The 24,464-nt window shown below is 46.9% G+C and overlaps 1 protein-coding gene across 5 annotated transcripts; it reads right to left on the bottom strand.

Annotated features, from left to right (window-relative positions):
• Positions 1 to 1,544: 1,544 nt before the first annotated feature.
• Positions 1,545 to 22,914, bottom strand: LOC111852499 (WD repeat-containing protein 20). 5 transcript variants are annotated; one of them, XM_023828498.2, is made up of 5 exons: positions 14,738 to 14,997; positions 13,682 to 13,868; positions 5,326 to 5,508; positions 3,464 to 4,801; positions 1,545 to 2,917 (listed from the first exon to the last, which is right to left on the bottom strand). In XM_023828498.2, exons 4-5 carry the CDS (start codon positions 4,712 to 4,714, stop codon positions 2,864 to 2,866), a joined length of 1,305 nt encoding a protein of 434 aa, XP_023684266.1. In that variant the 5' UTR covers positions 4,715 to 4,801; positions 5,326 to 5,508; positions 13,682 to 13,868; positions 14,738 to 14,997; the 3' UTR covers positions 1,545 to 2,863. The 5 variants fall into 5 exon arrangements, with proteins under 5 accessions (XP_023684266.1, XP_023684263.1, XP_072555407.1 ...); XM_023828495.2 differs by lacking the exons at positions 13,682 to 13,868; positions 14,738 to 14,997 and adding an exon at positions 22,587 to 22,914; XM_072699306.1 differs by lacking the exon at positions 13,682 to 13,868.
• Positions 22,915 to 24,464: the final 1,550 nt, after the last annotated feature.

The following is a 24,464-nucleotide window of genomic DNA, read 5'->3' as shown; positions in this document are numbered from 1 at the left end:
GGAAAAGCCTTTTAAAGTCACGTTTAATGTTAACCGTGGTGATCCATTTAACAGAATCTAATAATTTAGTGTACTACAAAGATGGTAAAATAATAACCACACGTGACATGAAGAAATGAGAACAGGGGAAAAATTCAAGCACATTCCCTAAACAAATTTCATGCATACTTTGATTAGTACGGTCAGTATTGTGAGAGACACACGCACAGCCATAGGAACTCTGAATGGCCCTTAACATTTAAACGGAACCAATTCAAGAGAGGAAGTTCAATAAACATGGCTGGAATAGCGGCCTACACAAACACGCAGACTACTAAATGAAATTTGACATTTACAGAACGACAGCAAACACGGCTCGACCTCTCAACCTTTCCCCAGATAATAAATAAATTCAGATTCCTATAAATACCACAGGGAGTCCAGTGAGCACTGCAGCACACACCCCTGACTATTAACGTTAATAATGAATGAATCTGATTATGTCAGCTCAACAGTATTTATCTAATACATACCTGTCTATTGTATTATATGTGAAATAAAAGAAGGTGATCACTTGGTTAAAAAAAAACGGAAAAAAAAACGCACGGCAAACATAAATGAATGTTAAGATAAAGGCTTTTCTCCCCAGCGTGAGTTAGAGAAGGACCTGACAGAAGATGGATAACAATAAAAGTAGAGCGCACCGCTCTGAAGCGCAGGTTCACAGCTCAGACACCAGAGAGGACCTCATTCACATTCATCTGAGGTCTGATGAGACCACAGCAGAAGTGCAACCACAGAGCACAGAACTCATTTTGGAGGGAAGGTGGACAGAGCCACGAAATATAAACCTCCGTACTGGACATACTGCCGTCAGGGACGGTACCATAAACCTCGACCACTAAATGTTAGCAAGAACAACGTTGGCAGCTCTGACATTTAACTATCGATGTGTTAGCAAGCCCATGAACATGTTGAGGACAAATCCCATCGAACTGACGGTGTTTCAACACTGAATAAAGCCGCACCAATTTCTGAATGAATGTTACATTTACATTTATATAGCGCTTTTCAAGAAATCCAAAGTGCTTTACAGAACCAATGGGGAGCCTCTTGAACCACCACTGTGTAGCCCCCACCTGGATGATGTGACAGCAGCCATTCTGTGCCAGTGCGCTCACCACAGAGTGGCTGAGGTGGAAGAGGCAGGCGAGAATTGACCAGTTAGATGATTAGGAGGCCATATTTGAAAGGGCTACAGTAGGTAGTTTTAACCAGAGCATCGGGATACCACACCTACTCTTTCAAAGGATGCCCAGGGATCTTCTATGACCTCAGAGAGTCAGGAGCTCAGTTTTACATCTCATCAGAAGGACGGCAACATTTTTACAGCACAGCGTCCCCGTCACGGTACTGGGATCCACACAGACCACAGGATCGGCTCAGCTGTTGGCCACACCAAAAACACATCACAAACACACCTTCCATTCTAGCACTCAGTCCAGCCTCCATCCAAGTGTCTCACCTTGACGTCACTGACAAACAGCAGAAGTCACAAGACGAGGTACATTAAAAGGTTTTAATAGTGTCACACGGACAGTGCTCCTAAAGCGGAACCACGGGCCTAGCGGCTTCTAGTGAATGCTACCTCACGTTACACAGAACAGCATTGCTGATGTTAAGCAAAATAAGAATGCCTGGATGCTTTCGGCCTGCCTTGGACTTCCTGAGCTTCGAAATGCAGGCTCTCGCTGTTCCTCTGCCTCACTGACGTACATCTGATGAATCTGGAACATTAGAGCTTCTTGAGGATTAGAGCTTCTGATATAAAGGGATCTCCTATACCAAACATTTAATTAAGAAAAATACATCTGAATGATCTATTTGTACAACAGAAAAGAAACAAAACCTGTATATTCAAGATCTCTTTAATATTAATATGTATATTATTCTGCATTAGAAATATCACTATTTTCCTTTAATGAAGACAAATTCCACTAGTGTAATGATCATTTGTTTTGCCCCATCAATCACTGAATTACAATATTATACATATAATACAGAGCAGATTTTAATCTGAAACAATATTAAAATAAATGCTCAATAGATACAAAGGTTTTAATCATTTAACATTTTCTCCACCTTATAACTGTCTGGGAGCCCTTGCACACCCCAACAATTGTAAAGCCATTCTCTTCTAAACAAACTATTAAGTGCAAACATTTTTCTTTTTTTTCTCTTTTTAAAAAACTATGATTGCAGCATCCAACTTTCAGATTCAAAGGTTCAAGCCTGAAGCTGACGACTCGCCGTGAGCCGAAATGCATCCGGGCCGGGCTGGACCGGGCCGCCCTCATGGCGTCACGTCGCGGTTTTGTTCCGGTATAGTATTCAGAAAACAAAGACAAAGATCAGTGCAAAATATCCAACCTGTGAGAATCTAATTTGGGGACTGGGGCGGGAAAGGGGGGGTGCTTTCTCATCTCGCGCTCTCTATCACTATCGGCTGAGTACTCATGAGTCAGGGGAAGCGGATATCGATCTGCTTTCCTTTGGGGGGGGGGGGGGGGCGGGGGCTGCAAAAACCAGTGGACAAAAAAAAACACTACAGAATGGAAGTGTGACAGAAGGTAAGGAACTGAAGCAGCTGGGGAAGGGGGTTAAAAAAAAAAAAACATTAAAAATAAATAAAGTGTCCAGAACCATGACCCAGACCTGCCCTTCAACCTTCTCCATTGGTTGGCGGGCTCTGACACGGCGGGGAGGGGCGGGGCGGGAGGGGGAACCCCCGGAGCTTGCAGTGCTGTGCAGGTAAAGACAGCGCCAGGCTCCGGCGACAGTACATCTCGGTGATGAAGGTCTCTTAGCAGCACAAATATGGTGGCTATACTACTGTCCCGCTGGGAGAGTTGGCTTGGTTTTGGGATGACAATAAACCCTGGAAAGGAAAACATGGACAGCTGCATTGGACAATCTGCAAAGTGACCAACCTGCTCAACCATAACTGACCCAGTATCAACCCACCCCCCACCCCCCCAACCTCTTCCTTGCTCTGTTTCCCTGTCCTGGGGGGGGCGGGAGAAGAGGAGGGACACTAAGATAAGGCTCAGTTCTTTCACTGAGATCTACCCATTGTGGGTGTAAAATGGAGTTTTCCAGTAAATCAACTGGTCCACCACCTGCACCATTCTGGGCTGGGGGGTAGCCTCAGGCTATTCCAAAGGATACAGTCATTTGGTACTGTCCCTGAACTTAACTCATATCTGACCTGCAAGAACTGGCTGGTTGAAAATGCAGTATGGACTTAAGCTCAATTTCGAGCCACAAAGCAGTGGTGACTACTTACGCTGACACTTAAAACCACGGGGCTCCTGTCACTGCTCCGTCACTAAGCGTGAGCGTGTTACACAGGGGCTGCATTTCCTGCACACACAAGCCCCTTCACACGGCTTGTCTATCTTTGGGTCTCGACACAGGAACTTACCACCTTGCCGGGCCGCGCCCATGTGCAAATAAATCCCTCCTGACAAGCTGTGACAATACAGTCCTCGAGGAATATCAAGACCGTGAGTCTTTCGTGTGCTATCTTTTTACAGATGAGAGGCTCTAACAGGGGCACGTCCTCCATGCGGGGACACAGCGTGGTGCCCAGGGTCTTTGCGGGGTCCGCTTTGGTTTTGGTCAGCAGGTTGAGCTTGTCGCTGCTCTTGCTGCTGATGTGCCCCATGCTGTGGTTCCTCTTGTGATCCTTCTCGTGGTGTCGCTCCTTGCGCTCGTGCAACGATAGCGTGGCGAACTTGCTGACGCCTGAGGCCACGGCGCTGTCCGTGCCCCCCCCTCCCACTTTGCTGTTGGCCCCACCGGCCGCCGAGTGCGGGAGGCTGTTGGAGCGCGGCAGCGTAGCGGACAACGAGCCCGCCACTGGGTTGCTGGCGGAGGGGGCGCTGTTGCCGTTGGTGCCGGGGTTGTTGCTCACAGCGCTGCTGCCGCCGTTGCCGCTGCCGCCGTTGCCGCTGCCCGTCGGGGGCGGGCTGGTGGCGTTCATGACGTTTGTGTGCGTCCTGGTCCGGGACAGCGGCAGGTGGGGGAACAAGATATCCTCAGTCAGGTCCCAGAGGCACAGCTGCGTGTCCTGGCCCACCGAGCCGAACCGGTACGTGACGCTGACCGGCCGTCCGTCCGTGGAGTTCCGCTTGGAGAGCCGCGACTGCGTGCTGTTGGCCCGGTCTCGGCCAAAGTGGATCTGGTCTTGGAACTCCTCGTCGCTGCCACTGAACTCCGTGTGGTCACTCTCCTCTACGCTGGTGGTGTAATGGTCAAACGACACCACGCTCACCCAGGACTTGTGGCCATGGCCCCTGGCGATGACCCGGCAGTCCAGGAACGACCAGACGGTGACCAGGTCGTCCTCCCCCCCCGCCACGATGTACTTGCCGTCGGGACTCCAGCACACGCACAGCAGGCCCCCGAAGTAGCTCTTCATGGTCCCGTGCAGCTCAACGGCATCGAAGTTGAAGACACGCAGGAAGCCGTCCTGGCTCACGCAAGCCAAGAACTTGCCGTCGGGCGAGAAAGCGAACTCATTGAGCGCGCCCTCGCCCACCGTCCAGCGCAGCAGCGGGTTGCGCGTGGACTTGCTCTTGCAGGTGTGCACGGCGTAGCCGTCGCCTTGCTTCAGCAGCTGGTAGTGGGGCGCCGCTGTACCGCAGGCGTGCTCCACGTTGTAGAGGTACATGCTGCCGCTGGAGTGAGCCACCAGGAAGAGGCCCTCGGAGCCGGGCACCCATTTCACGCAGGTCACCCGCGACTTGTCTATGAGCCTCTGAAGGAAGACGTCGTGCAGAGAGGGAGCAATTGAGGGGGAGAAAAGACAGGAGTGTCACTAAGCGCTCGGTAAATGCCCTGATCAGCATACATGCCAAACGTATCACATTCTAACAGCACTATCCGATCGGCTGCTCCGGCGACAGGGCGCGCCCCCCTAGGAGAGCCTGATCCCAGCAATCCATCACCACTTCCCCAGCCGGATCTCTGGCTCCGCTATTCTTTCAGAAAGACACGTTTCCCCATTCGCTCAGCCAAATGATTCCCGATAAACATCAGCACCATCGATAATCTCATTTCTCGGCTGTGGAATCTGAAAGGCACTGGGTGCAGCCAGCTCATCTAATTTTGGGAGGAGGGGGGACATGGTGTATGAGAGTTACACTTTCCATTGTCCCCATTACTGACAGCTCTTTCTGCAGAGCTGAGGAACCATGACATCGGTTAAGAGAGGAGTAAACAAAGATGAAACCAACATGCATGCGGAAAGACCCGCTGTACTGGAGCAAGCCCGCCTCTTACCTCCTCGTTGAACAGCTTGCTGGTCTCCTTCTTGATGGGGTCGATAAGCTGCACCTGTCCGGCCGAGAAGCCCACCAGCAGCGACACACTCTCCGCCGTCGCCGTCAGGTGGTTGAAGTCGTGGCAGGTGGGCTGCGTTCCTTTGTATATCCTCTTGTCTATGGGCTTGCTGAGGTCAGCGGCCTGCGGGGGTGGGGGGTGAGTAGGGGGTGGCAAGGATGCACAGTGAGCGGGATCAGGGTGCTCATGCCTCCGTGAAGCGACTTTTGCATTTCTGTGTAACGATCTGGGAAAATCCCAGGGAAGCCATCAAGGAGGAAGGCAGCCAAAGTAAACCCCCCCCCAATCCCCACCCCCCAGCACTGCACCTCGACTGCAGAGACTCGATGGCCACTTAGGAAACATGCTCCGGAAAATACAGCAGGAAGCTACTGATTCAAAGCACAGAGGAAGGGGAGTGACTTCTGCAACAAAACGCATTTAGTTCGTTAAATATGTCCAACCCCCCCGACCCTCCCCATCTTGGAGTTCACACTCAGGCAAGGGCGACAAACCACACAGACATAAGCCGCTTCTAGGCTTTCTTTGTTTAAACAGATAAGAAATAAGACCTCCTGTTAATCAGATAACACGGTTAAATTCTGCAGGTTTATATTTATTTTTATGGAAATGAAACTGCAGCAAATGCACTCAGGGGAACTGAGCAGCTGTGAATAAAAATTAAAAACAAGTTAAAAATTAACTGCCCTTCTTTGTTATTTTGACAGTAATTTAAGATCTGGTTCTTGGCACAGCTTTGCATGGCTGCTCGAAATTCAGACGTGAACATGCCTGCAAAGCACTGTGGGAAATACTGGGTAACTATAACAATTCATGCCCACAGCAAGAGCTTTGGCTTTAGCCCAACGGGCGGGCAAACCGAGAGCATATGTCGAAGGGATGAAATTTTCATGACCATGATGAAAGCAACTGGATGGTCTGTTGGTAGGAACAGCAAATACAATCCCAACATTTCACTGTCCAAACGGTGGCAAACAACAAGGAGCAAGTCTCATCTAGAGAGACATAACAGCCAAATGAAGGAGAGTCTGGGAGACTAACATACTGGTTTATGAAAACTGACTTTCACTTTAAGCTGACAAACAGAAGGTTCTGGTCTATACTTATTGAAAAATAAAACCGAAAAAAAAATAAAAATAAACCATTCACTTTTAAACCCTGACCTGACCACCCTGCATACTCACTGGGAATAATGGAAACCAGCCAGGCCAAGAGAAGTTCAAACATTTCATATCTGCCAAGATCTTTAGATTGTGTCAGGAGACATTTCAAAGGGCTCAGGATGCTGCATGTCGACAAAGAGGTGAGTCGGCTACAGAGTGGTGAGTCAGCTTGAGCGGAGGCCAAAGGTCATCAGGAAATGACATCACAAACGTGGCACAGGCAGATGGGCTGGTTTTTTAAAGCACTTACAGCTCTCATCAGCACAAAAGTTCCAAATATGAATATAAGGGCAATGAAGTGTGGGTGTGCTGGGGCGTGGGGGAGCATGCCACACATTTTATAGGGAAGCAAGTACTTAGGAAGGGGCAAAGCTCAGCTTGATAGATGTTGAGGGGGCGGCGTGGGGTGGGGGGGGGAGGTATGTCAGAACTATCATCTCCACCCTGATTCTGGAGACAGGTGGGCTAGAGCCCAGAGGTCACAGGATCTGCAGAGTGGGCTACTGGGATATCACTCTGACACACACACACACACACACAGGTTTGTAATTATATCTTTGTGGGGACTCTCCATTCATTTCTATGGGGAAAACTCTAATCCCAACATGACGACCTTAAACACTACCCAGCCCTGACCTTAACCATAAGTAGCCAAACAAAATATGAGACCTTTGGCATTTTTAGTTTTTTGACTGCATTCACAGATCTTTGTGGGGACCTGAAAAATGGTCCCCATAGAGTCAAAATAAGTTTTAAATCACATTGTAGGGGGGCATTTGGTCCCCACAATGTAATATAAACATAATCCACACACACATACAAAACATACACACAGAGCGCTGCTAGGCTATCACTCAGAGTTCGGGGACCAGAAAAATGTCTACAAATGGTAAAAAGTAACAGGATTTTAATCACATTGTGGAGAAATCTGGCCCCACAATGTAATCATTACAAACACACACACACACACACACACACACACACACACACACACACACACACACACACACACACACGCAGGCACGCCTGCATGCATTATACAAGAATACAGATCAAACTACCCCTTTTACCATTACACAAAAGTGCTTCATAAGAGTCACCATACATGGACTGCGACCATAGACTATTTATACTCACCCTGTCAAAACAACCTGATTTTTCTAGCCTCACACTCAGTTCAGAGGAATTAATCAGGAGAGAGACTGAGAAAAACACGATCCGAAACTATACAGCCCAGCCTGGCATCTGTAGGTCACCACAGTGCCCCCTACTGGGGTCTTCTACAGAGTACAGTGATCAGAACAGGTCAAGCACAGGGTGTAGCAACATTCATGCTCTTGTGCGTGTGGGCAGGCGTGCGTTTCTGCCTCACCACAGCTGACTACCAATGAGACTCAAACAGAACAATGTGAACACGAAAACAATCAGAGCAGGGAGCGACGCACATGGCTGAAGCACAAGCAGCGAACCACTACGTGAGGTGGCAGGCGGGTCAGAGGCCAGCCTTCAGCTGCCTGATCACCTACAATCAGCAGAGCGAGGGGCTAAGCTGGTACCGGAGTGAGCCCAGTGCAGTGCTGAGAGAACATGTCCCCATTCACACAGACGACACCCTGGCGGGGTCCGCATAACACAAGCAAGAAACAACTCAGGCTGATACACTCATTCTGGGGTTTACAATGAAAAGAAATTGCCTGTTTCACAATAAAAATATTTAGCATTAGCACTTTGGTTGAAATGTTAAGTTGGTGCAGGAGTCCACATGGATTTTACTCAAATGAAGAAAAATGGGGATGGGGGGGCACAGACTGTGCAGAGGATAAAAGTCCCTGCTGAGCATCTGTCCAGCCGAATAAATAGTTTTCATTCAAACAAGGGTGATGGTCAGAAAAGTGGGTTATCCTGCAGTGTGCGTACCAGCCAGCAGGTGGCACGTCCCATACAGAACATAAAAACAAGTGGAGGGATCCTATTCCGCTTTGGACTAACAGGGCACGCTGTGGGGAACCTGCTCTTCCTAAATGTGCCACACAGAGGGGAGGCAAATACCAGACAGCTGCACTGTACCATCGCTCGGGGGGCATCGGCTGAAACCTTGCATGGGGGGCACGCAGAACTATTACACAGGAATCGTAATCAGGTCGAGCTGCCAGCCATGTTCTCTGGGAGGACTGCTGGCTGAGGCGGGGGGGCAGGGGGGGGTGTAGAGGTAAATAAGGAAATTAAGGGGGTTAGAGAAGGGAGGGAGGAAGGGAGGGAGGTGACCCTGGATGAACAGAAAAGACCATCTAGCAGAGAGTGGGAGGAAGCCTCGCTTAGTAGGGCGAGATTGGATCTGGCCCCATCAGAGGAGGTCACGCATGCTGAAATTCCCATCCCATCCCAGCTCCGCAGCAACACGGAGAAGAAGAGCGGAACGGGGCATGGCGGGTGAGCGGTTCTCTCTTATCCCTGCAAGGGGGGCAGGGTGGGGTGGGAGAGGGGTGGCGAGAGCGGAATGGGACAGAGTGGGTGAGTGGCCCTCTCTTACCCCTGGGGTGGGGTGGGGCAGCGAGAGCAGAACGGGACATGGCAGGTGAGCGGTTCTATCACCCCTTTGATGGGGGCGGGGCAGGGCGGGGAGAGAAGAACGGGACATGGCGGGTGAGCAGTTCTCTCTTACCCTTGCGATCGGGGTGGGGCAACGAGAGCAGAACGGGACATGGCGGGTGAGCGGTTCCATCACCCCTCTGACGGGGGTGGGGCAGGGTGGGGAGAGCAGAACGGGACATGGCGGGTGAGCGGTTCCATCACCCCTCTGACGGGGGTGGGGCAGGGTGGGGAGAGCAGAACGGGACATGGCGGGTGAGCGGTTCCATCACCCCTCTGACGGGGGTGGGGCAGGGTGGGGAGAGCAGAACGGGACATGGCGGGAACAGGTCCATCACTTGCCCCTGCAACAGGGGGCTGTTCCCACTTTCCGATGAGTAACAGCTCCCTGTTTATAAAGCCAAGGCCTGACCCCCAAGATGGAAGAGCTGTGACCCCTCGGGTGAAGTGCTACGTGGCATTCACACTACGCCATGTCCTATTTGGACACATTGCCGCATGGTCAGGTTGTGCCCCAGCGCAGCAGAACTGAGTGTACAGTTACAGAGTGCAGACAGACACATACAAACAAAGCAAAGGAGGAGCGTCAGCAGAATTAACTCAAAACATCGGCCGTCTGCCTGCCAGCACAGAGCCGCTCGGCATTTATGGGCCGAGAGCAGCAGGGGCCCTTACTGCACTGAACTAGGGGCCCTTACTGCACTGAACTAGGGGCCCTCTTACACTTTGTCTGCCGAAAAGACAAGAGCTTCCAATTCCACGCCAAGTGCAGTTAAGCTAATTACTGCAATACAGAAAAACAGTCAGGAACTAATTTCCCAAGCTGGTAACTGGTCTGGTTGGTAGATAAAAAGCAGACAACTTGCCACAGTCAAATTTAAAAATATGTTTTATAAGTAAAAATTACAAACACTGTACTACTGAATTACACAGAAGACAAAGCAGAACCACATCATATATAACTTGCCTATTTCATGGGACAGTTTATATCCACAGTCCTAATTTATGTGCAACCACATATTAAAATATCAGGTTCTTTGCATCTTTGTGTCTCCTGGGTGCCTGTGAGAGCATCTGCTGAGTGCCCATGGCCCACAACACCCCATGGGTCACGGGCTGCAGCTGCGGGGGGGGGGGGGGGGGGGGCTTGGGGGGTGCTAGCACTGTACAGACCAACTGTTCATTTCCACCACACTGATAACCTGGCAACCCACCCAGCCCATCCCCTTAAACCCATATTACACGGTTTTTCCGCCACATCAACTACAGTCTGAGATGGTGCCTTATGCCAGTGTTTTTCAATCCGGTCCTCAGGGACCCCCAGACAGTCCACATTCTTGCCAGCAGGGAGCTGGGAGGAGGCAAAAATGTGGACTGGGTTGAGAAACACTGCCTTATGGTATGTATTTATGCATACATTCATGAGGGGGCAGCAAGCCACGGTCACAGATGAGCCACGGGCGGCGTTAGCACTATCACAGGAGGGGCGGTCTCTGGGCCACTTGGGTGGCTTTCTTAGTGCCTGATGTATACAGTCATGTCAGCTGCCCTCAATCCTCATGTAGCTTCTGAACAGCAAATGCCGGCCCTACTGCGCTTGCTCAAGTCAACAGACGAGCGCTTTATCAAAAAGGCCAAATTGCAAGACCTCCCACCAAACTTTTATTATTTAAGTCACCGCCTGCTGAACATGGGTTTATCTGGTTACCCCATACAGAAACATCTGTGCTGATCTTCACTTGGTAAAACCCCGGGACAAAATGTTGCATGTCCTTATAAACAAGTCATACAGTTATTTCAACACCTGTAATGCTCCGTCCATCACCTACACACATATTCAGGAATTGAGAATCAGGAATAATTCCCCCCCACCACAAAAGATTTAAACTTAAAAATACAACAAACTATCAGGCTTCAAGTACCAGGAGGGATTAAAGACCAGCAGAGGCAAACTTGCAGAATTTAAACTGAGCCTCAGCTGGCTGGTGACGTTGCACCAGCTCACGGTTTTTTAAAGAAATTCAGCATTTTAAAGGCTAAATAAACACAGTTGTTCTTTTCAAAGCAGAAATTGCAACACAGGCTGATCAGGTTTTGAGAGCCTTGCTGACCAAATAAATAAATGGGAGGCGAGGTCGGCATATGCAGCATCCTGCAGAGCTTCCTACCAAATCAAATACGGCAGGCGTCCAAAAAACCCGGGTGCTTTAAGCAAGAGACCAGCTTACTCGCCCATCTGTATCAAGCCGGTTGGTAACATAATAGTGCAATTAGTTTGGGTCCTAAGGAATAGAAAACTACTCCTTTATCTTACACTCAACATGGGCTTCAGAATATGGCAGAGGTGCTGCTTTGTGTGTTGCCCCAAGCCTAGTAGTTACACAGCCATAAAAGGGGGAAGAAACGATTACCCCTAATCAGCTCTGCCGGCCGACACTCTCAGTGGACTGCAGACCAGCTGGCTGGACACTGCGGCCACAGGACTGCCCACTCGACACGGCTATTAAAAGCACCCGCGGACTTTCCACAGGCCACACAGTCTCCTGAATTGAGCCTAATAACGATAATCCGAAAATACATGAAGGTACCTGGAGGCAGGCTCTCAAATAGCGGGGAAAAAAAAATCACATCAACATTTTAAAAAGACAACGGTGAAATCAGACCCCTGCTAATCAGACCTGGCAAGAGCTGCAGCAGATTAAGCAAACGACCCCACAGAGTCAGTGAAGGAGACCACGGCATAACGGGGCTGTGTACGTCCTGCCCAGGTGTTTACAGCATGAGCGCTTCCAGTAATGGGCCCCTAATGAGCAGCTAGCCGGAAGGTGCCACCAGGTCCCGAACTCCCCCCCTCAAAAGTACGGCCACTAGGCCGACGGACAGCGGGCAGGACACTTCCCTGCCGGACATGAGAATAACAATCATCCTGCAGGTAACTATAAATATGGCGGTGTGACGAAAGGCTGCCCACATTGTCCTGAAACATCACATCATCAAGCGAAGCAGCCGCAGGCCGCATACCCCTGTGATGGGCTTTCCTGCTGAGCCAAGTCCTGATACAGATGGAGAGCTTAAAGCTCTGGGCCAGGCCGTGCCGTGCCTTCCCAGGACCTCTGGGCAGGGGAGGTGGCTGCTTATTCAGGTCGAGTGAAAGAGAAACTGTCACCATACCTGAAACACATTCCTGCTAAATCTTCCCACTCACGACACCCTGGTGAGAAGTTGATGCACCTCTCGTCGTAATGGCCTAGAACGTGTTTTACAACTTGAACCGTGAAAAAGAACATGGAACGACAGGCTCCCATGGCACAACTACAGCATACGAGTCCCCCACACACAGCGATACACTTACATTAGATCGAAGGGTATCCTAAACTATCCGCAAACCTCACTCGCTCGGGTATCGACTCAGCAGGTCAGACGCATGTGCTGGGGGATAGAGAGTCACTCTGTCACAATGAGGGCACCTTCTGATTCACAAAGAATGCAGTTTAGGCTACCACTGTGTGCTGGGTGCCTCCTAAGCCCAGAGTTTAGGCCTTCAGTGAAAGCTTCTTTCGGTTTGTTGATTTGGGAAGGAGAGCTGCATGACAGAGACTGCCAATATAAATGCAAGATGGACTCCACAGTCATGTCCTTAGGGTACCTAACCTGAATGAAGAAGGAGGTGAAAAGCAGGACACACTACCTGTCACGCCAAGAAAAGCAGAATTCACCTCATGACGTCGGCTCAAGTTACAATTGCGTTTTCAACTCGCCAGCTTGTGGGCCAATACATCCGAGGACACTTTTCACAGGTTTACTTTATGTTCCAACAAAAATGCAGGACTGTCAGATACTAGTGCTCCACTGACTCCAAACACCTTTAATTAAGCACACTTAATTTTTCCAGGACACATTTAACAAACTCCTGGGAAAATGTGCCAGCGCCAGGTAACAAAAAGAGCCTGCTAGGCTCGTGTTTTGTCATGTCTTTTTGATACAAGACCAAAAGCCGTTTCAAAAATCGGTACCTGGGGACCAGTGCATGCACATAAACAAACAGCAAACAAGCCACTTTGCAATGCATTTTTTAAGATCTGACACAGCTCACAGTAAAGCAGCACAATGAAGCTGGCCCTCCCCCCATGGTCAGTGAGGGCTCTGCTTTGATAGCCTGTTAGCATGTGGACACTGGGTTCCTACATGCTGCAGTGCTCAGACATGGCCAGAACCTAACCCACATACAGTCAATTGGTTCATACATGAAGCACGTAACCTCCTCTGAAGCTCAAAGGTTTTGGATGGGGAAGGATCCACGAGGTTCAACCACGATGATACTGACCAACCTCAGCCGGGTGACAGCACTGCATGCAGTGCGAAGATTGACAGGCAGCTGTCCTAAGACGGGGGACACTATGCATTTACTGAATTTTGCAGTGTCAAAACAACACAGACAGGTAATTCAGGAAAACTTCGGGTGCAACTCAAGGACATTCTCTATGCCTACAGTATACTATCACTAGGTGTTTCTACATTTGGAAAAAAAATCATGCTGCAGTCACCTGCTCACCGATCCACAAAAGTGCAACTGGACAAGGCTGCCGATCGTTCCCACGCTCCCTGCCAAAGCCCTCAGGGTCCAGGCGCCAGTGTCTCAGAGACCGGCAAGAATGAGATCAGCTTCATATTGAGGCATGCCTACATTTGGCAGCTCTCTTTCGAGGCTGGCATCGCTGAAATCTAATTTGTCTAATTAAAAAAAAAAAAAAAAAAAAAAAAAAAAAAAGCTCAGGGCACATAAAGCATTTTTAGGCCTAAAAGCTTCTCAGAGCTCATACCAGAGGCGTCAGAAGGAAGAGACTCAAATGGACACACATTTCAAAGCGCTCAGTCTGCAAGAGAATCCTCGGTATGGCAGCTGCTCCACTATTGCTCTGACAGCTACTTGAAACTTTCAGTGAACATTTGACATCTATGTTCCTAAGATCGCGCAAGAAATGCTGCACTTTCAAATGAGTGCGACCTTAGAAAAGGTCACCCGTGGGGCGTGACGAGGACTCGGTCTCCAAGGGACTCCCTCATTGTCTACATCCTCAAGGGAAAACATGTACGTTCAGTTATGTTCCGATATTGAAAAACATTTCAGAAAATCAATGAAAATGGAGGTGAATTTTCACCAGCTGAAAATTAAGTACATGAGGTGATTCATGCAGTATAACTGACATAACAGCACACGTCTGACGCAAAGCCTAACATGATGCAAGTATGACAGTAAGGTACATTCCTCTAAGAATATGTGAAGCATTTTTAGCAGCCTTGCAGTGCAGGTGAACACATATTTCATGTTATGTTTTGCAGGAAAGATGACATTTCATTAACTGAGCTAAACCAGAAAGGCCATAAAGGAAAAATAGAACAAGCTGGGAAACAGGAGATATTAACCAAAATATACCAGGGAAAACACATGGGGAAAAAAAAATAAGTAAACCAATGAAAGTTAGTTATAATACACAATTGCTTTGCCTAGCCACATAATCTCTTATATAAAGTACATTTAAAGAGGAATACGAAAGAGGTCAGTACAGACAGTCTGGCTGTTCACGGGCTGCATGACTCGCCTGAGATCTGGGCCAGTTCTGCCGGCCACACTACGCTTCAGCTACGTCCGGGAGGTGTACTTAAGCATGTCCACAGCGTTTCTGCTTCTGTGTCTCTGAAGATTATTTTAATCCACATTTTGCACGCTCCGGTTCTCTTAAAAACACCATGGGATCGAAAAAGGTTGTAGTTAAACTCAGACTACTATGAACAGCCTTGAAGGGTATGATTACTGATGTGAGTTTAATTTGTTTTACCAGTGTTCGCGTTGTACAGGCCAGGCATCTAGCCAAACATGCAGATACCAGTCAGACCTAAAGTCACGCACACCGGCATGCAGAAATGAGTATACTTTCAAAACAAGCTATTTAAACGGCGACACTGCAGTTTATACCCAATACCAAATTTAATTATTTCCCAGATTGAATGTCATGTGACCTGCTTTCTACTAGAGCCCATGAAAGACACGTTTGAGGCAACTTATTTCCATTTGCTTTGGTAGACCAACCCTGCTAAATTTGACAGCACAGTGTGTGCGAAGGTGGAACATGCCAATTATCCTGTGATTTTACAGTGACCATCCATTCACTTAAAATGCTAACGTACATAAAAGAAACAATATCATTGATGATTCAGTGCAAGTGAGGGACGACATGGACAAATGCTGATCCCTCGGTGGTCTGCTAGCGGCAGGGCAGGCTCATGTCGCACGCCTACAGCAGATGTGGCTAAGCAGAGCAAGCAGCCACAGAAGACAGGTCTCCTTCCGAGGCCTAACAGCATCACAAGCTGCTCCATCCTCAGGCTGTACGGCACACTCCTGTTTTAATCTTAATTTACTGTCACGGCAATTACTAAGAACGTCACCCTAACTTATAAAGAAATAAGTGGCTTCAGATACAGCCCGCACCCCTGCCCTGTGTAAACACCCAAAAACAGCACACAGGTCTCTTCACTCAACGTCGCCAGGCTGGCCGACACAGACGCTGCAATCGGAACAGCACGACACAAAGGGATTTATGCACAACACCACACCAGCATACGCCATCTCCAACATTCCCCTCAAACTCACAGAATGCAGGGCAGCCTTAAGAGCTGCTTGCTCACTGAAACTGAGTTAGTCTTTCAGAACAAGAACAACACTGCAAACAAACATTGTGCTGGTATCAGTTCACAAGTGCTCGTCTTAATCATTTAAACGACAGCCATTTAGGCGGCCTTCGAAGACCCCACTGATGCCTGCAAGCGGGATCCTATTGATGGAGACAGGAAAATGCCACCCATTCTAATCAGACATGCTTTCTAATAGATCTCAATTTGTATGCACTTCTTTCTACAATAAAACTGGAAATAACTGAATGCAAACAGCTCAGGCCGAGGCTATTCGTCATCATTCAGAACAAATGGCACCCCAGTTCCTTAAATAAAATATCACATATACCCATTTCATTGACGGACAGCCTCAATCGTACAGTGACGGTTTGTTTCAGAAAACACACACATACACGCAACAAAAAGGCGTTACACCCTGCTGATTCACCAATAACGGTCTCTCAAAATAATGGGTTTTCAAAAGATATTTCCAGAAAGTGGCATATATACCAATTTGTGTCCCTGTTCCTATTTAAACAGGGGACAACGAGGACTTCTTTCTGCTTGCTAGCACAATTATTAATACGCTGGAGCCAAAAAAAGAACAAGGCCTATTTCCTTCCTTGATGCAATAAATAAATTAAAACACAAGAGGGCGGCGCAGTAACTGCACCCACATGGAACGATGCCATCGTTGGGTCTACTGCCATCAAAGGTCACGACAGCCAAGTCGCAGGACACTGTGTGCCATTACAACGCAAAAGACAGAAACGAATACAGGGTCCTTTCGTCTCTGCACCCCAGTTTCTCGAACCTTCTTTCGGGCTCCTTTGGTAGGAAGCCTTAGTAGCATTAGCTTCCGTGGGGCCACCCAGTTCTGTGGAAGCTCCTAACAGCATTGGGCTGACCCCAAGCTTAGAAGCCTATAGAAGTTGGGTTTCGGTGTGGGCCAGTACATTCAAACACCAGCTTCAAATCTGCACTCGATACCTGCCCAAATTTCTCTGCCGCCCTCGGCACCAACACGGACCCAGCCTTCCAGCCGCACACAATGGCGGCTTGCAGGAGAGAGTCACGGGAATCCAATTGTTAGTGTCCACTTCATGACTAACACTGAAGTCTTTCAGACTTTGTGTCCCGGCTCCCACAAAGGAAGTGCAGTCAGCGCAATGTGAAAGAGGCTTTGTTCAGCCAGTCATGCCATTTTACCGTACGCCACTGTCTTGTAAGAGATATAAAAATACAATAAAAATGAATAAAACCATCTGACCTAAAGACAAGAGTAGCTGGTACAGGTGTCTCGAACTGGTCTCTTATTTAAAGCAAATCAAATGCACTAACCTATGACTTGACTGCTAACTGATGAAAGCTCCCTACCTTTAACTTAAAAACACATAAAAAGCAGTAGGTTATTAAAGTGATTTCTCTACAATGGAAACGGAGAGAAAGTGGCCTTATTTTTAAGTCTGGGTGCCTCATAAAACAAGATCAGAGTGTACAACATACCACAGTTCCAACCACCACACTGGGCAACAATCCACTGGTACATCAAACTCCCTCTACAAGAGGAATAATGTTTAAAAAAGGAAGTGGAAAACCCACATTACGTGGGGCATTAATGCAGTAAACATTACGAAACACAAGCCGAACTGTTGTTGCTGAACTGACCCCCCACGGCGCATTTTAAGACTAAAAAAAAAAAAAAAAACACATACCATCAGATCCCGACCATGCTGGAGATGCATTAAGCTTGCTTGGAGGCTCCATGATCTACAAACAGCAAAGGCCCTTCACCCAACACACGTATCCAGTTACAGAGCTGTATATTCACTGAGTTTCCGGTTCTTCCCAGTGCTGCCTGCTGTCTACACAGTCTCCATCTGTACTATCAAGGGTGGGACACTGACTGTACCCACAGCGGCTTTACCTCACCTGAACCATCCTAGCTGTCTTGGGTGTATGTATATAATGAAACATACCATTTGATCCAATTTAAATTAGCATTTTAGAGCTAAGCTAAAATACTCCACTCACTATGTCCTGTCCATCAACATTCAGCCCAATTGCAGGAGTCCCACATGGAGATCTCAGCAGTAAGGATAAAGCAGTACCATTTTCTCCAGAATCACAATGCATGCTAGGAAGAGTGATAAGGAGACCACTGAAAGTGAACTACTTCTCTGCATTAGATGCACTCCTGCAGTGTTTCTGCCTCGATATGCATCACATTAAAATATGGTGGCACTACAATGGGACAGAAACACAGGGTGGCATTTTGGTATCAGGAGGGAAAAAAAAGAACAAAAATCTACGGAGTGAAAAAGAATCATTTCTCATGCATAGGCGGCAATCTCTCATCTCGGGCGAAATCCCCAGAAACGGATTTTCCAAATGGACAGAAAACCTGAAATTGTGCGTGTTCAAAGATGTGTTATTTTCACATTTTAAACTGTATTACTGAGAACAACATTTATGTTTTACACTATTGCAAAGCAGAACACGAACTGTGCCCTTCATGTTAACATCCCTGTACTAAAAAAGTAAAGTTCATCAAACACCTCCACAGTTGTTGCTAGTTCCTCCCCAGTTTACATCACATAAAAAAACCCAACAAGAATTGAAGGCTCAAAAATCAGATACTGGGCACAGAAAGAAAAAGTCAAACACACCATACAAATCCTTGCATTTGCAAATACGGTCACTGCTGCCAAGTGGTGCTGACAGACCCTGCACTCGGAATACACACAGATGTAACAGGCTCTGTCCTCCCGATCAAACAACACATGCTGAGTAGGGCCTATCCAGGAACACACAGCAGACACTACAAGATGCAAATGTCAGCTCTGGATGGTAAAACAGCTCCAAATCACCCCATTTTCCAATGTGCAAACAGGGCGTTGTGAAAAATCACCCCCACAGAGCAAGTGAGGGACACTGTCATTTACCAATACAGTTGCACGGCACAAGGACAAGCCAAGAGCCACAGAACAGGTCTCTATTTAAGCTAGTGTTTGACACTCCTGTACCCTCCATAACCTTCAGTCACTTTTGAGATTGGCCCTTACAAGGTGCCAGGTCTGCCCTCCAAATCAGTGACGAAACTACACAGTGACAGCACGACGTCGGTGCAGTCACCACAATCCCCTCGGACAACACAAATTCCTCAAATTAGACTCCAGTCTGAACGAACACACACACACACTTCTGGGAAGAGACCTACATATTTCACACACAATACAACCAGATGCGGAGGTCACATGCTCAGTAAATTCTGCACCATCAGTCATGCACATACATGCATAAATGTTCAGAAACCACTTATCCAGTTAAGAGGGGCAGTGATCCAAAACCAGCCGGGGAAAGAGCTCTGAGCAGGTGGCTCGCATCCAGGAAAGGACACCCGTCCATCACTCCAAATCATTCTCGCATACTTAAGATTTAAACACCACTGATCATCTACCTACCGATTTGTGTGTTATGCGCATCTACAGATGTTAGCAAAAGGATTTTTTAATTTGCCCTCTGCATCACATATAAACAACTACTGGATCTTAAAATATACAACCAAACTTTCCTAACTCAGAGAGCAGTATGAGATGTGTGAGAGGAAAACTTTACAAGGATGATATTTTGAATTCAGAGGAGATAAGTAATAAATTTTACTGGGCAACTGTTCAGGAAAAAGAGCTAACAGACTGCCTACTAATCTTTCTCATAATCAAGGACATCTGAAATTGCAGGATTTCTGAAATCAGACAGGCAGGGGGAGACTGGTATACACTGAGTGACATTGGGATATTGAGGTCCAAAAAAAGGGTCTTCCAAGACCCCCCTCCCATCCCAGAAAAACAAAAGGCTGTTAGCGTAGCCAAACCAGTCTACGCTGGAAAGAGGAAGCCTAGCTGAGCCAGCACACCGCATGGAGACGGAAGCAAAACAAGATCCTTGGAATCATGGACTTCATTATGGGACGTGGGGGTGAGACACTGACAATGAGTTCTGTATTCTGGACAGAAATGTAATATCGTCACGTGCACATATCCCATCAGCCAAAGACGACTTCCTTTGGTCCCATCTACTTCGCAGGAACCTTAGGGAACAGCAAATGCCCACTGTCTGCGTCTCTCTCACACACAAAACAGGGGATTTCATTAAACTGCGCAGCTTCTACTAACACAACACAGGGCTTTTCGTACTAGAGTTCATGTTTACTCTAGTTTACTGCCGAAAAAAAACAGAAAGCGTTAAACAGCCACTTTTGGCCAGATGGTATTTTTGTTTGTTAAAGCTAGCTGAAAGAAAGCAAAGACCTATTACATGAGTCTATAAACTCTTCCAAAGGGGCAGTCCAAGTGATCAACCTGCCAGCAATTTGCGGAACTAATTCATGCAACATACAGAAACAGAAGCCTTGGGGCACCTAATGACAGAATCAATGTTGTTTCTATGCATTTACTTCTGAAGCAAGCAGAACACACAAGCCATCACACACACACCACTGATGGTATGTTTGAAGACTCATTTTAAATGACATGCCGTGGGTCTAGGTCCAGTAACAGAAAATCCAAGTGAGCCCCCTAGTTTAAACCATTGCCATTATTTTGTCAGATGAGCACAAAGAAATATCTGTACGTGTCCAGACAGTCAAAAGCTCTAGCCTCACCATCGCATCCTGAACGGCAACATCAAAAGCAGCATCGATCTGATACAACAGCAGAAGAATACCTGTACATTTCGATATACCAGACACACGTTGGATACAAACAAGAACATAAGGAGCGAAGATTTCCAAAGACCATCAAAAAGGGAGGGAGGCTGCTTCTCTCGTGTAAATGTTTAATTACTTCAAGGAAAAAAAAAAATCACCATCACAGGGTTCACTGAAATTTTAAAGCTTGCTGAACGACTACTGTAAACTCATAAATAAGAGCACCAGCAATACAGGCTTAGTCATACACTCATCCATCCATTTTCCATAACCACTTCACCCAATGCAGGGTCATAGTGAGCTTGGAACCAATCCCAGCAAGCATAAGGCATGAGGCAGGAAACACCCTGGAGAGCATGCCAGCCCACTGGAGGGAACACAACTGTAACACCTTAAAAAAGTTCAGAGGCACAGATCGACCTGAAGCACATCTCCTTAGAGCAGTCACAGACATCTCCTTAGAGCAGTCACAGACATCTCCTTAGAGCAGTCACAGACATCTCCTTAGAGCAGTCACAGACATCTCCTTAGAGCAGTCACAGACATCTCCTTAGAGCAGTCACAGACATCTCCTTAGAGCAGTCACAGACATCTCCTTAGAGCAGTCACAGACATCTCCTTAGAGCAGTCACAGACATCTCCTTAGAGCAGTCACAGACATCTCCTTAGAGCAGTCACAGACATCTCCTTAGAGCAGTCACAGACATCTCCTTAGAGCAGTCACAACAGTCCACATTTTTGCTTCCTTCCAGCTGGTAGGGAGCAAAAACTCAGGGGTCTCGTGGGTCCCCAAGGAGCAGGTTGAGAAACAATTTTGGAGTATAGGAGGAGAGTAGAGTCCAGGGAAGTGGTAAACAATGCTTCACCTCAGAAAACCCAATAACTGGGAAGCTAAAAATCAGCTGACTGACATCAGTGATCAAGTGAGGGCCTACTTCTCAAACCATTGAAGAAAATATCTATAAGGTGACCTCAGCGCCTTGGGGGCAAAGTACTTACTTGTAATGATAGCAGGGAATGGTTCACACTCCACAAAGTAGAATCTGGATTATGTAATAATTCTCAAGTTGAATTATCCAAGGTCTGCAGAGATGTCCTCTCTCCTTACCTGCATATTAACCTTTGCTTCTATATTATTTTACAACGCATACAGGGTTTGAACGATATTCTTAAGATAAGTCACATCATTCAAATAATGTCTTATTTTAGTCATATGGGGCACTTATTTCACTAGTAATAATAGTTAAAGCTACTGGCTAATATTCCACTCAGATACACATACTATACATATTTAAGGTGTGGCAACCACATCACTTATTTCCTGTTAAGACTTAGATAACAGGTAAGACAGGCAGACAGTGTAGACGAGACAATATTTACGTTCACCTGGTGTTAATAAATCTCAATTTCATAAATTCATTGGCCTGTCTCTGTCATGGGACGCCCTATTATCCAAAGAAACGCACCATCCCCTGCTGTTATGAGCCATTTCGCCATGACAGAAAAGATGAGATCACTGCGACTAGCGAAAGCAGGAGAGTTTCCTTCCCACTGACCCGGTCACAGAACGCAAGCATCGGCGCGACAGGGCAGATCGGTTCTCCCCAGAAGCCCACCACCCGAGCCGGCAGCCAAGGGATATGCGGGACGATCTCCCGACACACGGCATCGTCATGGGACCAAAGAGGCAGACGGCGGCTGGACACCTCATGTCCTCACCGCACCACCACAATTCCCCGATGTACTCATGTGGGTCGAACATGTGTCACACTGCGACCATCCAACCGGAAGAACCGTCAAGTTCGCTCCACGCTTACACATTATAGGGGGGAAAACTGAAAAACTATAATAAAATAGCAGGCAACCCGAGGGAAGCCGAAGCGAGTCCGCTGAAAGCTGTCATCTTGAGCGCTGCATGCCATAACACTTTCACAGACCCGGGTGCCCGCTTATCACTTGGGCTGCGTCAGTCCAATTGAGGTAAACTAAGCGGCACCGATTTCGGGCTTCATGGCAAAAATACCAACACCGGAGCTACAGAAACTTAGCGAACGCAACGTCCTGTTTACCTTTCTGACGCCTTTGTAGATATAAAAGTAGAGCTCCCGGCCCACATTGAAACAGATTCTGTCGCCGTTGCCAGACTGGTCGTTGACGTTTACGAAGGAGACTTTGACCGGGTTTGAGCCCTGGGAGTTGAAAGGCACCCTGTTTGGGCGGCTGTATTCGGAGTGAGTGAGGAGTTTATAGACGCCTTCCCGGGTGGTGAACTGAGTTTTAATTTCGTTCATCTCCTTCCCTCCTCCCTCCGCCGCCATCTTGAAAATTAGCATTCATCCTGCCCCAAGCCCGGATCTTGCTCAGTGCGCATGCGCGCTCCTGGCTGAACGGTCCACCGATTCTCCTTCGCTTTGCGCCGTCAGCTGATGTTGAAGTTCACGTGGTACCTCCCTGCAAAAATGCATTTGGACCAAGGCGTTGTAATACTCATAAGTGACGCGACCGCCTAAGACGGACCAAAAACACATCTGCAACTTCACATAAGTTGGGATTTCCCTTAATTTGCTATGAAATATTTAGCTAGCAATCATAAAGGTTATTAATAAAGACATTACAGCCAATGTTCGTTTTATTGTGCTTGTATACTGAAAAAGTTACGGCTTACTATAAAGTAGTTGACTTGAAATACTTTGCAAATGAGGGTTGAGATATGTTACAAAAAAAATAAAATATTAAATATATTTTCGTGCGAAATTATTCGTTTTAAGAAAGCCTTCGTACCAGCGGGTTTCCCGGCATCGTTTTAACAATGCCGCCACCTAGTGGATTGATGTTTTTTTTTAGTCATAAGTTATGCGTCCATACCCTGTCCAAAAACATAGATACAGTACATAAAGTATACAGTTCGATTAACAATCTCACGGATAAAGGCCGTTTAGCTATCAGAATTAAGTTAGAGTGATATAATTTGGTTATTATACTTTTATACTTTAATATAAAAAATAACTTACATTGCTGGGCAGAAGTCTCAGGCAGTCAAAGAAAATATAGGTCATCGTCTGGGTTGTGTGTACAGTATTTGTTCAGGAAAAAAGCAATCATTAGAATGTATGCAAATTAACCTAATTAGGCAATTAAATGAATGAGGTATTGATTAGCCAGATAAGGTGAGGTAGTAGTCCAGCCAAAACGTGTGAATATTGGGCAGTTGCTGCAAATACTACTGATTTTGGCTGACACACTTCGACTGAAGTATTGTCAAAGTTATACACCAAGGTGAAGATAATTTTAAACAACAGTTTCAGTACTTCTGCACAGCATTGTCTTTCTTCACTTTATTAACTGAATACATTTAATGAAACTAATTTGCTGTCATTTGGGATCATATTTGTAAAAATGTATTGTTAGCTATTATAAATGAACTATAACAGTGTATTACAAGACACATATTACTCAGTACAGGGCATGAACAGACTATGATTTTTTTTTCAGAACCCAAATAAAATACACAAAATGGTTGCAAAACATGCTGCTGCAGGCTTTCATAAGAATCGGTTTTCAGTATGCTCAGTAGGATTATTGTCTAATTACAACCAGTTCACAAGTTCTGTACCTTTTCAGAAATGGCTCTTCTGTGAATCGGCTGACAAGATCATTTCAAATATTTAAATTTTAGATATTTCAAACCAGATGCAAATAGAGTGTAGAGTACTCACTGAAATGTATTTGGTTCCTAATGTCTGGAAGTTCACTTCACAAGGATGCATAATGTGTCATCTTGCTATTCATCTGGGAATCCCTGTTTAGTATTTTCTGAAATTTCGAATACCAGTACTCTAATGTCTGCTATGCAGAATCACTGTAAATGTCATTGAGAATGAACAAAAAAATTAACAAGGTCTATGATGATTTTCGCGCAGGAATGACAAGGCCTGTGGATTTACATC

The sequence above is a fragment of the Paramormyrops kingsleyae genome, chromosome 14 (genome assembly GCF_048594095.1).
Source record: "Paramormyrops kingsleyae isolate MSU_618 chromosome 14, PKINGS_0.4, whole genome shotgun sequence".
Classification (NCBI taxonomy): domain Eukaryota; kingdom Metazoa; phylum Chordata; class Actinopteri; order Osteoglossiformes; family Mormyridae; genus Paramormyrops; species Paramormyrops kingsleyae.
This window is presented reverse-complemented; position numbering and strand designations above follow the sequence as displayed.

Excerpts from the sequence above, each read along its gene's own strand:
- LOC111852499 (XM_023828495.2), bottom strand. The coding sequence starts at position 22,850 with ATGCTAATTTTCAAGATGGCGGCGGAGGGAGGAGGGAAGGAGATGAAC. Across the intron at positions 4,802-5,325 it reads GCAAGCTGTTCAACGAGGAG|AGGCTCATAGACAAGTCGCG; the intron begins GTAAGAGGCGGG and ends GTCTTCCTTCAG. Across the intron at positions 2,918-3,463 it reads GGGCGCGGCCCGGCAAGGTG|GGTTTATTGTCATCCCAAAA; the intron begins GTAAGTTCCTGT and ends TTTCCTTTCCAG.